The sequence below is a fragment of the Cottoperca gobio genome, chromosome 12, assembly GCF_900634415.1.
Source record: "Cottoperca gobio chromosome 12, fCotGob3.1, whole genome shotgun sequence".
Taxonomy (NCBI): Eukaryota; Metazoa; Chordata; class Actinopteri; order Perciformes; family Bovichtidae; genus Cottoperca; species Cottoperca gobio.
In genome coordinates, this window is record NC_041366.1 from 18732246 (window position 1) to 18747414 (window position 15169).

General features: G+C 37.6%; 1 protein-coding gene across 1 annotated transcript; it reads left to right on the forward strand.

The window, feature by feature from the left end:
- The first annotated feature begins 4433 nt into the window (after positions 1–4433).
- Positions 4434–14450, forward strand: LOC115016585 (interleukin-31 receptor subunit alpha). Its single transcript, XM_029444431.1, has 16 exons — positions 4434–4524; positions 4827–4883; positions 5132–5188; positions 6990–7107; positions 7191–7342; positions 7435–7580; positions 7977–8118; positions 8290–8378; positions 8495–8702; positions 8788–8973; positions 9091–9222; positions 10074–10235; positions 11353–11496; positions 11606–11687; positions 11769–11850; positions 11949–14450. Exons 1-16 carry the CDS (start codon positions 4485–4487, stop codon positions 12459–12461), a joined length of 2310 nt encoding a protein of 769 aa, XP_029300291.1. The 5' UTR covers positions 4434–4484; the 3' UTR covers positions 12462–14450.
- The last annotated feature ends 719 nt before the right edge of the window (positions 14451–15169 follow it).

Consider the following 15169-nt stretch of genomic DNA (forward strand, 5'->3'; position numbering starts at 1 on the left):
TTTAACATGAACAGTGCACATTAAATATTGCTGTAAATGTGAGGTTTTTTGTATCTGTGGCCCCTGGACCAGATGTTACATAGATGGGTGGTGATGGCCTATTGGTCTGGTGGTACGCCTTCCAAGACCAGAAGGTTGTGTGTTCAATACCAGGGCTGCCACCATTGTACTCCTGTAGTTAGTTCACTGTAAGTCACTCTGGATGAGCACGTCTGCTAAATGACCTGTAATAGTCCTTTAATCACAATACAAGTTGAAACAGGACACTTCTCTTTGTAGTAAAGATGCAAAGTCTCTTTTAAGTAAACTAAACAAATGAAGTTGGTTAATACATTAGTAGTGCAGCATTTAGAAAACCGGACCTACACCCTCATTCAAGAGCAATCATTAGAGTTTAAAATCTAAGATTGCACACGCACAAACCTCTCAAAACACTTACTTCCTAAAAAGAGAGAAAGATAGAAGAGAGAAGAGATATCTGTCCAGAACATGTTTACAGTCAGCAGCACATACTGCCCTCCAGCCTCGCTGTTCTGCCTGAGCTCCACATGCAGTGAACCTGAAGAAGCTTCCTCCCTCTGTAATGCTCATCCACCGCTCTGAGCTCTACAGAGTAAACACTGAGGTGTTGAGACATCACACACCAGCCAGTTCTTGATCTATGTTTACCAGCTGACGTGTCAACAGTTGAGAAACGGATGACATTCATACAGATCCTGTCAGAATCACTACTCAACTGTTCTCAGATGATGACTAAGGTAAATATCACGTGCTAAACATCATGCATGTTACAAATGTCACTTTACTTATTGAGCTCGGCAAGTCCCAGCAGGCATTAGCTTCTGTTAGAGGTGTTGTCAGTGAACATAATATCTTTATAGTTGACATCAACACAGACCCTCCCCACACCCGCTTAAATAAAACACACGACTCACTGAATTCAGGTTTAAAGCGAATGTTTTAATCTCATCTGTCCACTGAAAATATTTTCGGAATAAGTTTGAGGCCATCCAGCTGCTGAACGACGCTTTCTTTCAAAACTCTACCACACCTGTAGTCAGGTCTGACAGTTGAGAGACAGCAGTGTGTGTTGTCATTATAATCTAAACCGCTCCCCGTAGCTCGGTCTCAGCTGCCTGAATCACTTCTCTCCCTGTGATGCTTTCAAGACGGAAATCTTGCAGGGAAAACGGTGCTTTCAAGCTTCAGGCGGATTGTGTAAAGTTAAAGCGTGATGCCCGAGGCTCGCCTCCCCGCTCACCCCTGCCCTTTCTTCTCTCGCGTGCAAAAATCCCCTTTTAAATGACAAATCAAATGTTTTATTCACATCCTAAATGACTCAATAGAAAGGAAACATAAGAAAGAGAAACAGGATGAAACTGAAGACACATTTAATGGCTGCAAAAAGACAATTCCCATCAGCTTAAACTGCATTTTTTAAATGAGCAAATATATGAAGCTGAACAAGGTACACAAATTAGTTTCCAAGAAAAGGTTTTCAGAATGATTGTTCATTTATGAAAGTGTGCTTGCTTCTTTATTTAAATTGTAAGCATGTCGTTGTGGATTTAAATGCTTTTCCTGAAATAAAAAAGTACAATCTGTTGCTTCCTTCCTACATGCAGCATGTGTGTCTCCTCATAATGTTTCATGTTGGTTAGTTCACACACAGATCCTCCACAGGAGGGTACTGTTTGCTGAGGTTAGCAGCTGACTTCATGATGTACTTATCATGTGTTCTGGGTGTTTGCTCCTCAGCTTTAACAGGCAGACCATGTGTTTGTGTGCAGAAGCCCAATAATGACATACACAAAATAAAATGGCTGCTATCCTTGAACTGTTCTCATCACAGTCCTGATCCTGGACTCTTCTGAAGGGGACTCTTTGCAGTTTTCTATCAAAGACTCAGGATTCGTCTTAGTGATATTGAAACTAATTTAAAGAGGCATGTAAGGCTTCCTCTTTTTGCTTTCTTTTGTTTTACAATTTTAATATTTTTGTTTTGATTTGACTGTTTTGTTTTATATGCAGTCGTGTTACACACAGTGATAGATATAGAATCACGAGACTTTATGGCTAAAATAATGTAAAGTTTGTGAGGATTCAACAGGAAGTCGTCCCAAATAAGGAACAAACTTCCTCCCAGACTACATCTGATGTTTTAAATATTAAATTTACTAACTCAATCTTGATAACATGTGATTATACAGACATTGTTGCAGATGATGGCATCACTTTTACACTGTTCAAACCATCAGGAAGTTACACTTCAAGTTGATTTTAGTCCTGATCATTTGTGCATTTCCTTTAGTAGAGTAAACATTGTGTGTACACATGTGATGTATATGATCATTTTAATTATATTGTTTATGAAACCTTAATGGAACCTTTATTTCTGAAATATTTCAAAATAGCTCTCTTTGAACATTTTAGAATAATTTTATGGTGCAGGAGTATTTCCAAACATCGATGATGTACATCATGTAACACAGAAGAAAGGATGAACACCAGGTTACTGTAGAAGTGATTACTAAGCTCTCTGGTTGGCCCCTCAAAGTAAAACTAAAACAAAAGGCTTCTGATCAAAGAGAGACATCATGAGAGGAACCCACACACTCATTCAACTCTCGCTGTTGAATGAGCACATCGCTGATCTTAGAGATGATAAGAGTAAAAGTGGGGAAATGTACGTAAGAGAAAAACACGAGTTGGAAGGCATCTAGCGGAAATGAATTTCCTGTGGCAAGTGGCATGTTTTTTTTATTCCATTAATTTGCTATTTCAGGTATTTGTCATGCTTCACTTCACACCTTTTTAACCTCTGTACAGCTCGAGTTAAATAAATAAAATAAATAAATAGTGCAGTATTAAGATCCAGAGGATGTTAAACACATTATTGGTGTTTCGGCCGACTAAGAGAAGGCAGCGAGGTGAAAACTTCCTGTGTTTACAGGTCAGCACTTAAAGAGGAACATGCAGCTAAAAGTAAATAAGCACTTAAAACTTACACATGGCAACACATACATGCACATGTACATACTTGTTGTTGTTACTGTGTTTCGTGTCACTTTCCTAAGACCTCCCTAAACGTGCACAGGTGTGCTCTCCAAGAGCGTAACAGCGTAAGGGAGTCGTGGAAACAGCGTCACCATGAAGTCCGAAAGCTTTCTGAAACAGTTGAGAGATGAAAAAATGCAGATTTAATTCACCCAAAGTCAAACTCTCAATAAAAGATTAGCTTTAAATAATAATGTGTCTATTATATTGTTTTAACCATTAAAAAAAAACAGTTTTAAGTTCTTAAAAGTACATCTCATCATCATTCTCCACCATTGAAGAATCCAGAATCTACGAATATGCAAATACTTTTCGCTTCAAAAGTTTAACTTCTGCACACACGAGGTGTCCGTCATCCCTGAAAAGAGTGTTGTGAGTGTTTGTGCAAATGGTGCTTCACGTTTACAAAATACATCTGCATGTTTGTTGTTGCATATTGGACTAATATTGGCTTCTGAACTTGTACGTACACAAGTTAAACTTTGATTTAAGATCAGCACAGAGAGTTGAGTTGAACTCATTTATGGAGAAGAGGTAGATGTTATTTTAGGACATCTTTTTAACAAGGTAATGGAACCAAAATATAATTTAAAACATTTGTTTTATATGCATTACACTTTGCCCTTTTTGGATCTTCTCTTAAAATTGAGATTCTTTTCAATCTGTACTAAATTGAGTTTAAATGTATACGGTTGTTATTTGTTGTTAGGCCTTTTTGATGTTTGTTTTTTGTATATTTTCCTTCTTTTTTAACATAATATTATATATTAAGTACACAATATTTAAATACTCTATCTACTTGATGCTTTATTTTCTATCGTGTGTGCAGTGAATCATGTTTTCCACTCACATTTACAGGAAACATTTGTAGTTTGTGCCCTCACTATCAAGATAGCCTTTTCATTCATTGAAACCGATAGGAAGTCTGTTCTCTTAAACGTCGCTGAAACACTCAAATCAGTCCACTTCTGATTCAAAAGGAAACGTTTCGGGAAACATATCTGTCAGGTAGTGTGGCACGACTAGTGATTTTGAAAATGCATCCAGTTCTTTGAAAGCAAAATTAGTAAATTAGTAATGTGTCCTCATGCTTTGAGTCACAGCAAAGCTCAGTGAGCTTGTTTTCAGTAACTTCTCATAGAAAAGAGAAATTCACGGTCTTCACAGTTACTTCTCTTGGTTTGTAAAGCATCTCTTAAATGTTTTTAGAGACGGTACAATCTCACATGCAGATCAGCTCTATTTATGGAAAGAAGAAGTACAAAGATGTCAGTTTATTGTCACCATGAGTCCAATGAACTGTGTTAAAATGTGTCCCCGCCCCTTCTCCTTCTAACCCAGTCTCTTGGTTTCTTGGTTTCAGTACTTCAGTCAGTCCCAGGCGACATGGTTGGCCGCAGATTTCTTTTAGCTTTTTTAGACTCAAAATGTTTTCCTGTGCAAGCCATTCATATTTCTTCATCCTTGGTAAGTGGTCTAAAGTTTTTACTTTAAACATTTGCTATCATTATTTTCTGTTGAATAATTATTTAAAACTATTTATAGAAAAAAGTCAATGTTTTTCTAGGTTTTTCTTTGGCCTTATTATTATTATTATTATTATTATTATTATTTCTAATAAAATAAATACATAATCAAATTCAGTTTCGAGGGAGGGTTTTTCTATAAACTGCCCTCTTATATACCTTATATATCAGCCAAACTGATTATAAAATTATTGCATTTGATATTGAACGTAGATTTTGCTAAAGCTGTTGTTCACATTCAAGGTCTGATGCTGGGTTTCTTCACTACACTCTCCTCTCATGTTCAAGCTTCAAGTTCAAGTAGGATATTTTACTTTTTGTCACAATATTTCAGCATCATCCTGCCGCTCAAATATCAGTCCTTTCTTCATAGTATCGCTAGTAAATAGTTTTCTGAGATGGCTAGCCGTATTTCTCTGCAAAAAGATAACTTATAGACGAATCATAAATATTGAGAGATAGATAGAATTTAGAGTTGCATTCTTGTAAAAATGAAGATAACATCTGACCTGCTGATCTAGTTTCACACCTTATAAATTATCTTGCAGGGAAATGCAGATCACAGAACATTTCTTCCAAGTATCAGAACTGTGGGATACACCGAGGTACAGATACATTGAGTCATCACACATTGAATCATCAGCTGTGAAATCAGATTACTGTACGCTGTATTAAAGTAAATTGTATTACAGTACGCTGTATTACAGTACGCTGTATTACATTACACTGTATTACAGTGCGTTGTATTACAGTACGTTGTATTACAGTACGTTGTATTACATTACACTGTATTACAGTACGTTGCATTACATTACACTGTATTACAGTGCGTTGTATTACAGTACGTTGTATTACAGTACGCTGTATTACAGTACGTTGTATTACAGTATGTTGAATTACAGTACGTTGTATTACAGTACGTTGTATTACAGTACGCTGTATTACAGTACGCTGTATTACATTACACTGTATTACAGTACATTGTATTACATTACACTGTATTACAGTGCGTTGTATTACAGTACGTTGTATTACAGTACGCTGTATTACAGTACGTTGTATTACAGTACGTTGTATTACATTACACTGTATTACAGTACATTGTATTACATTACGTTGTATTACAGTACGTTGTATTACAGTACCCTGTATTACATTACACTGTATTACATTACGTTGTATTACAGTACGTTGTATTACAGTACACTGTATTACATTACACTGTATTACAGGACGTTGTATTACAGTACGTTGTATTACAGTACGTTGTATTACAGTACGCTGTATTACAGTACGTTGTATTACATTACACTGTATTACAGTACATTGTATTACATTACGTTGTATTACAGTACGTTGTATTACAGTACACTGTATTACATTACACTGTATTACAGTACGTTGTATTACAGTACGTTGTATTACATTACGCTGTATTACAGTACGTTGTATTACAGGACGTTGTATTACAGTACACTGTATTACATTACACTGTATTACAGTACGTTGTATTACAGTACGTTGTATTACAGTACGTTGTATTACAGTACACTGTATTACAGGACGTTGTATTACAGTACGTTGTATTACGTTACACTGTATTACAGTGCGTTGTATTACAGTACGTTGTATTACATTACACTGTATTACAGTACATTGTATTACATTACGTTGTATTACAGTACGTTGTATTACAGTACACTGTATTACAGTACATTGTATTACATTACGTTGTATTACAGTACGCTGTATTACAGTACACTGTATTACAGTACATTGTATTACATTACGTTGTATTACATTACGTTGTATTACAGTACGTTGTATTACAGTACGTTGTATTACAGTACACTGTATTACAGTACATTGTATTACATTACGTTGTATTACAGTACGTTGTATTACATTACACTGTATTACAGTACATTGTATTACATTACGTTGTATTACAGTACGTTGTATTACAGTACGTTGTATTACAGTACACTGTATTACAGTACATTGTATTACATTACGTTGTATTACATTACGTTGTATTACAGTACGTTGTATTACAGTACGTTGTATTACAGTACACTGTATTACAGTACATTGTATTACATTACGTTGTATTACAGTACGCTGTATTACAGTACGTTGTATTACATTACGTTGTATTACAGTACGCTGTATTACAGTACGTTGTATTACAGTACATTGTATTACATTACACTGTATTACAGTACATTGTATTACATTACGTTGTATTACAGTACGTTGTATTACAGTACGTTGTATTACAGTACATTGTATTAAATTACGTTGTATTACAGTACGTTGTATTACAGTACGTTGTATTACATTACGTTGTATTACAGTACGTTGTATTACAGTACGTTGTATTACAGTACAGCGTCTCTCTTTCAGATGGAGTCCATGATTTAGATTGTTTTGGTAAACTTAAATCACCTGGAATAAAAGACTGTGTGTGGAAACCTGGAAACCGCACATCAGCAAAGACATACACACTCATTATACAACAACAGTAAGATTTCTTCTTCTTACATGAAATTAAAAAAAGAATTTAAACTATAAACGTCTAATTTTTGAAAGCTTTCCTCCTTCTAGAAGTAAACATTGCAAAGAATACTACAACATCACTGAAGTCTCGAAAAGTATCAAATTATTTGAAAATTACAACATGACTGCTGAGGTTTTTGAAAACAGCGAGTCAACACATTGCACAAAAGCAGTTTTCAAAGGTTCACCCAAGAGCTTGGGTAAGTCCACAAACATGTATTTTCATGAGCAATATCTCTATTTGATGATAAATCTCTGACTGAATATTGGTGTTTTTAAAAAAATATTTCAGTGCGATGTGGTCCTCCATATAACGCGTCCTTCAGCCGCCACTCTGGAAGAATAGTTGTGAATGTGAGCTGGCAAAAGGAGGAGATAAGAGCCATTCAGTATTACTCTGTGAGATATAAAGCACTGGGCAGCCTGTCATGGAGCAAGGTCAGTATCAAACCCTTGTTAACACAAAACAAATCAACAGTGAGAGAGCGAAACTCCCCCTCGAGGGATTAATAAAGTATGTCTTCAGCAGGTATAATGCTCACCATCTTAGTTAAGGGGGCTAGCATGCTAACATTTGCTAAACACAAAGTACTTTAAAAAGCTACACAAGACGTCATACAGCTGTTTTCACCGGCTGAGTGCTCTTCGTGGTAAACTGAACTTTATGTGTCACACTGACCTTTATGTGTCAAATGAGTGGAGTTCCCTTTTAAGTGTAACTATAGAAGAGATCTTGATCTGCAAGAGGTTAGCTGATTAAATTAAGGTTATGAACTAAATATATATCACAGGAAAAAACTGTAATACTTTCAATATTTTCTATGTTGTTCACAGTCACTCGTCCAATCCCAAAATGGGGAGACATGTACAGTGGAGAATGTAAACGCCTCCCTGGTCTACACTGTACAGATACAGTGTGTCACTAATGATAAATGCTCACAGTGTGCACGGAGTGAAGCCTACACTGTCCCATCAGGTCAGTTTGCTTTCTATCTTATTGGTTTCTAAATATAACTTTAATAAGAAGCAGTTTTTTATCTACTGTGGTAATTGTGATGAGATAAATGTTGTAAAAGTGTTTTTACTTCACTGTATGATTTGAAAAGGAAAAAGAAGTTGAAGCTGAAATATTGTTTCTTAATTTCAGAACTGACTACACAGCCTGTCATTGTCAACATGGAAGATATTGACATTGCAGGGACAAAAGGCCGCCGGCTGCTTCTTTTAACCTGGAAGGTAATTTTTAATAAAATGAATGTATCTCTTCAAATTTCCACTAGAAATAAAGTGGTGAATATATCTTCTGTTGTAGCCATGGCTGACATTATTATAATGAATACAATGTTTGTTAGTTTCCTGCCAAAGATCTGTATGATGGCTACTCTGTGAGCATTGGGAAAGCATCAGGAGAAGCCCCATGTGAGCGGAGGTACACCACTCAGCCTGAGATCAGACTGATTCTCTCATATTCAGCATATCATCTCAACATCAGTGCTGTGAACAACGCCAGCGCCTCCCCAGCTGTGAGTCCGACAATACCACAGCGAGAACACGAGCCCAGTGAGTTGTCAACTAACTTTTTTAGGGTCTATAAATAGCCTTCAAAATAATAAGATTAAAACAATTATTATATTTGTCCTCACAGATATGGGAGCTGGGAAGCTGAACGTGACAGCTGAGAGCAATACATCTTTCACTATCTCCTGGAAAGACAACCTCATCAAACAATATGTCTGCTATTCTGTGGAGTGGAAGAGGAAGGGTCAGAGAGCAGCGTACATGTCCTTTTATCAGAACGCAAACAACTATAGGACCTTATCTCCTTTACCAGGTGCAGACATGTTCACATATTTTGGTTAACCAAAAAAAAAAAGTATATATATATATATATATATATATATAGTTTCCTGCCTCTGAGATAATCTATTTAATTATTTTATATCCCCAGCGCCTTTGGAGCCTTATAGGAGATACAACATGACTCTGCACACACGGCCAGACAAGGACACCTGCAACATGAAGCGGGTGAACAACAGTGAGAGCACCTTTGGGAGTACACAGTTCTATTTCATTGAAGGAAGTAAGTAACAGACATACTACCTTTCCACTATTGTATAATATTATTGGAATAATAATAAATACTACTGTTTTTGTGTTTCCTGTTTTATTTTGAAAACTTCCCCTTGTATCTTGTCTTGTTCTACTTCCTGTCCTTGAGTTTTTTCCCTCCTCCTGTGATTGCTAATTTGATCCTCCTGTGTCCACTCATCCTGCCCTTGTGTCTTTGCCGTTCTCCCCCAGCTGTGTCTCGTTCCCTCGTTTAGTGTCTGTGCGTATATATCCCTGTCTGTCCCAGTGTTCCTTGTCGGGTTGTCATTAATGTTATGTGGTGTTCTCCCTCGTGTATACTGCTGGTTGATCTGTGTTTTCAGTTTTATTTGTTACTTTGTGTTTTGCTAGCTTTTTATAAAATAAAGCTCTCTTTTTGTTAAAACCTTGTCTGGCATCCTCCCCTGTCCTGAAGTGTGACACAATCCATCCAACAGACTTTACACATATCAATCTGTTGATGGCGCTACAGGAAAAGTCAAGGGACCACCAAAATATTTAGGTTTTATCTCCTTGGGAAGATGCATGTCTGGACAACATTTTCTGTAATAATTAGTTTGGTAGATGTATATCACAAAGTCATTAGGATTCATCCTCTGGGGACTATGAATCTCTGTGCAAATCTTCATAGCGATCCATCAAACAGTTGTTGGGGTATTTGGGAGTAAAGTGGTGGACTGACCGACCAATATTGCCTTCCCCCCTAGAGCTACACCGCTAGCATTGGCTATACACCAAGGATAAAATTCATATGTTACAGACCAATACAGCTAGTTTCTCGTTATCCTATCAAGAATAAAACATGATATTGTGCTCCCGAAGCTCCTGTCAGTGCTCCCACAAACATCAGCGGCAACAATGTGACGCTGAGTTCAGTGGTGCTGCAGTGGTCATCCATCCCGGAGGACGACGTCAGAGGTTTCCTACTGGGTTACATAATCTACTACACTGAGTACCACCACGGAGAGTCAAGTACAGAGAGAAGTAAGTATTATTACCTTAAACTACATCTCCACTCACTCAGGAACTTTTATACTTGTTGTTTTCGCTAACAAAACATAGCTTCAATTGTAAAGTCCAGACAAAAATATGCAAATAACTTGCGGTTACACACAGCCTCTGTTATTCTTGTAAATCAGCTGATTTGTTTACCACTGTCTCAGTCTCTAGAGGTCTATGAACAATATTGGCAGACTGCAATTCAAATGCTGAAACATTTTAGTAATTCAACAATGTACTACTTGCAGCCAAACACATCTCCAGAAGTGTACATCATTTTACTATTTTTATTCTGCTATTTAATACTCTTTGTATTCCGCTATTTTAATGCTATTTCACATTTACATCAACATTGTGATTATTGTACTGCAATTCTTGTATGAAAGGTGCTATACAAATAAAGCTTATTATTATTATTATTATTATTATTATTATTATTATTATTATTATTATTATCATGCTAGCAGCTCTTCAAGGCAGTACTTACTTATACACAGCAATGCTTTGAGCTAACTGCTAATGCAAGCATGCTAAAATGCTCGTAATGACAATGCTAACATGCTGATGTTTGGCAGATATAAAGTTAAACATGTTCTCCAATGTTAGTTTAGCTTTTTAGCATGCTAACTTTGCTAGTTAGCACTAAACTAAACGTTCAGCTGAGGATGATGTGAATGTCCGTAGTTTTGCAGCCATTTAGTCGTAAACCAGGGGATCACCACGTGATTATACTTCATCCTGAGGGGGACGTGGATGTTTGGACCACATTTTACATGAATAAATACAAGAGTTAGTAACTAGATGAATGAAAACTTTGACCTGCTGACTAAGAAAAGGGATGGCCAAAGTCATGAGGATTGATGTCTGTGTACTCACTTATTGTAATTTGCTTTGGACAAAAGCGTCAGCTAAATTAAATGTAATGTAATGTGTACGAATACACCCACAAGTTGTTTCAGTCTGGTTCAAAGTTATGGACCAAGCCACTGATTAATGTCGCCATCCCTAGAGAAAACACCTGTTTTGCCAGATGTAAATAATCATATCGTTCATCAGAAATTCAGCCCAACTTTAAAGCAGATGTGTCCACCTTTTATTGCAGATATTACAGTGGATCCAATGTCGAACAACTATGAATTAGGGGATCTTAAAGGTGCCACAGCATACGGAGTCCAGATGTCAGGCTTCACCAAGGCAGGAGCTGGAGTACGAAGCACAGCCAGTCTCTTTACAACAAACTATCAAGGTTATATCAATCAAACACCTTTTGACCATTAAGCATTCATAAAATGTAATTTGTGAGTCTTCTATTTGCAAAGAATCCGCCTTACTTAATGTGTATTTTCTTTCCGTAGGATCTTCTAACCTCATTGGTTTCATTACAATCTCTGTCGTTGTTGCCATTGTTCTAATATTTGGATCTCCGACAATAAAAAGGTACAGTCACTGTCTTACACGCGTGTTGAACAAGCTGTCATTACATTTATACATGGGTGAATATCTATACTTGCTTTATAGGGCAAAGGTCATTCTGTGGCCAAGCATACCTAACCCTGGAAACAGCAACGCGATGCAGAAAATAGAAGAGTCCTGTGAACTGGTAAGTGTGTGTGTGTGTGTGTGTGTGTGTGTGCCTTTTAATAACTGTACCACATCGTGAAGCTACCAGCCAGACTGTGACATTATTATTTCACTCAGCAACTACTAGAGTCCATCAACCGTCTGAAGGTGGAAGAATGGGACACGAACAGCCTTCAGATAGTTGAGAGAGAAGAAGTGATCCCTGCTGGCATGTTACCATCAATGTTCCCGCTTCTCCACGCCTCAGACGACGAGGAACGCTCAACAGAAATAACTTGTAACTGGAACCAAAGAGACACAGAAGATGCAACTGGAGACATCCCATCTGACATCACTGCAGAAATATTCCCGGACATCCAAAGGACAGACCCCCAGAGTTCTCCTTTCGCCTTTCCAAGTGAATATACGACAATGGCAATGTTTCAGCGGGGGATGCTTCAGGGCGTGCCGGCAAATACATCAGTTACTCAAGACGCAGACAGAGAACCAGAGGACACAGATTTTACTGTGATGAAATCATTGGACTATATAGAGCATTTGAGTACCTGTCAGATCTTGGACAGCCAGGAGATCCACGATTTTGTGATAGAAAACAGTTTGGAACAGGACCACGAGAACCATAGACCATGAATATCTGAATCAAGCTGCTTATCTGCGGTAGTCCTCGGGGTCCAGAGGTGCACTATGGGGGAAATAATCAGCAGCAAGTGCAGAATTTTGCTTTATGTTTATGCCAAATGTCACAATTACCATTTACTTGAGGAAAAACAAGACAGAAGTCCAGTTTAAGTTCCTCTCTACTGTATATCTGCATCACTTAACCTCTGTCCATGCTCGATTCTGTAACACTGTGTATGAACATTACTTGATATACAACCCTGAACATACAGTGTCTTATTTCCATCTGTGAATGACGTCGATCTTCAAATGAAAACATGACTTAATGAGCCTGAGATGTAGAAATAATCTTCTTTACTGTTTTGTGACACCAAGGCCGGAGAGTGAACATGAGTCTACGAGCTGTTCTTAGGCCAGACGCAATGTTTACCATCTTACTTTAGCAGTAAACACACAGTAAGCCTACAGCTGGGGCCGATGGGAGCGGCATTAGTTTTGAAGGTGTTACTTTAACACCTTAGTTGTTAGAAGGCATAAACGTTTGAGCTGAGGGTGGCGCTGTATGCAAATTCAGGGGATCATCGGCGTTAATACAAATTATCCTGAGGACATGAACGTCCTTATATCTCAGAAATGAGTTAAACTCGGTATTGTAAGATGAATAAGTGAAGTAAATAAGAGAGTTTGAACTCTATAAGGAGTCCAGCATGCAGATGTTAGGTAGTGCTAGTAGACCCGCTGATGAAGATCGCATGGAGCGGAAGAGGGGGGGTGTACTGTGTGTCTGAAGCAGGTCTGAGAGATAAGCAGGGGGAAGATTAGGGAGCGCTTTAAATGTTAATAATACGATTTTGAAGTTAATCTGTTATGACACAGGGAGCCGGTGTGTGATTGAATCAGCGGAGGTGTGACATGTCCAGTGGACTTTGAACGTGTAATAATCCGGGCTGCAGAGTTCTGGATGAAGTCAATGAATAGGTTTGTTGTGGATGTCTGCCAGGATCTGCTGGTGATGTGTCCAACGGTTGAGTTTTCATGAATATCTGTACATCAGAGACAAGCATCGAGGAGACCGGGGGTGGGTGAGGTCAAATATCATCGGCAATAAGCCCCTGTGGAGTGAATGACCTTTTGCTCTTGTGGTAATATAAGGAGGTTAGATTCCCTTTAGACCACCAAACAAAGAAAGCAAAAGCTCGACTGAGCAATCCCACTCGGTGGTAAGACGCAACGGACACTCAAACCAAATAACTGAATGAAAAGTGTCTTTATTGAGCGTTTGTGGAAACAGATCAGATGTATCGTTAGTGTCAAACTGGAGGAACACATACATACATCCAAGCTCTTCAGAAACCGTGATACCAAACCTTCACATCAAGTCCTAAACACATATCACATGTCCACTCCCCCAGCCATGAATCCTTCCTATAGTATTTACCGTACATGGATGTAAAAAATTAAATTGGTTGCGATGTTATGAACGTTTCTTTTATTATTAAAAAGCAGGGAAAACCATGTGTGGAATTTAAATCTCCTTTTAAAATATAACTAACTTTCCTAGAAACGTAAGCACTGATCTCAATCTGGGGCCAGTTTGCAGAAACATTTTTGACACAATCACAATACTGCAAACTGAAAGTCCCACTTTAAAAAGGACAGAAAAACTAAAACGGTAAAAATGAAAAGACAAATCCACAAAAGTCCAATGAATCTACTCTATTAATTACTAAATGACAGCTGACAATACTTAAATATAACATCTCAGGTTGAGCTATTTAACATCCTAAACAATAAATTCAGGTTGCATCTGTCAATAAGTCTCCATATTTGTATTAGAATATTCTGTACAATCTTAGTCTAGGCACTTTTTGACCCTTCTGTGCGTGCAGTTAGTTGACCTGTGACATTTCTAGGCTTTGTTTGCATCTCGCTTTCTTGAGCAATATGAGCCTAAAAGACATTTTGCACACCACCATCATTTTTACAGTATAGGCTTGTTTTGTATCTATAAAAAAAAGCCAGTAAATTTAATAATTTTTTTTTTTTTTTTATCTCACAGCATTACAACAGGAAAAGGAACATGATACATTGTTGCGACTAACTCGAAATATAAAAATACAAGTAAATGTACAGCAATAAAACAAAACGATGCCTTCATGTTGACCAAATGAGAAGTGTATCTTTTTATAACAACATATTAGCAGAGACCATTCTCTGCATTCTCACAATTACAACACTTCCAAGTCTTAAAATCCACAGAGTACATTTTGCAGGACGTCCCGGCTCCCAGATGACGGAGAAAAAATACCTGGTTGTTCAAATCTCCCTTTAACACCACACAAAAAGGGCAAATGAGCATTTTACTGTTTTTATTTTATCCACACGTGAGAAACACTTCGATTCTTTGATCAAGGAACACGTTTTAAGTTTGTTTGTTGTAGCAGCCAAACTGAGGCCAGCGCAGCAGAGAAGAGAAAAACCATTACACCCCATGAGACCTCAGTCACAGAGAGAGAAAAGTATCTGGTTTTATTGCTTAACTAGTAAAAACCTTGTTTTATTTATACTTCTGTAGCTTTATTTGTTTGCTAACTTGTTACTTTACTCCACAGCGAGCATCACTACAGATTCACAGCAGTCGTTTCTCTACAACCGTTTGATTAAATGCTGCTTGAATGAGTGTCACAAGGTTTAAATGTGTTACAATCTACAGTTTAGCT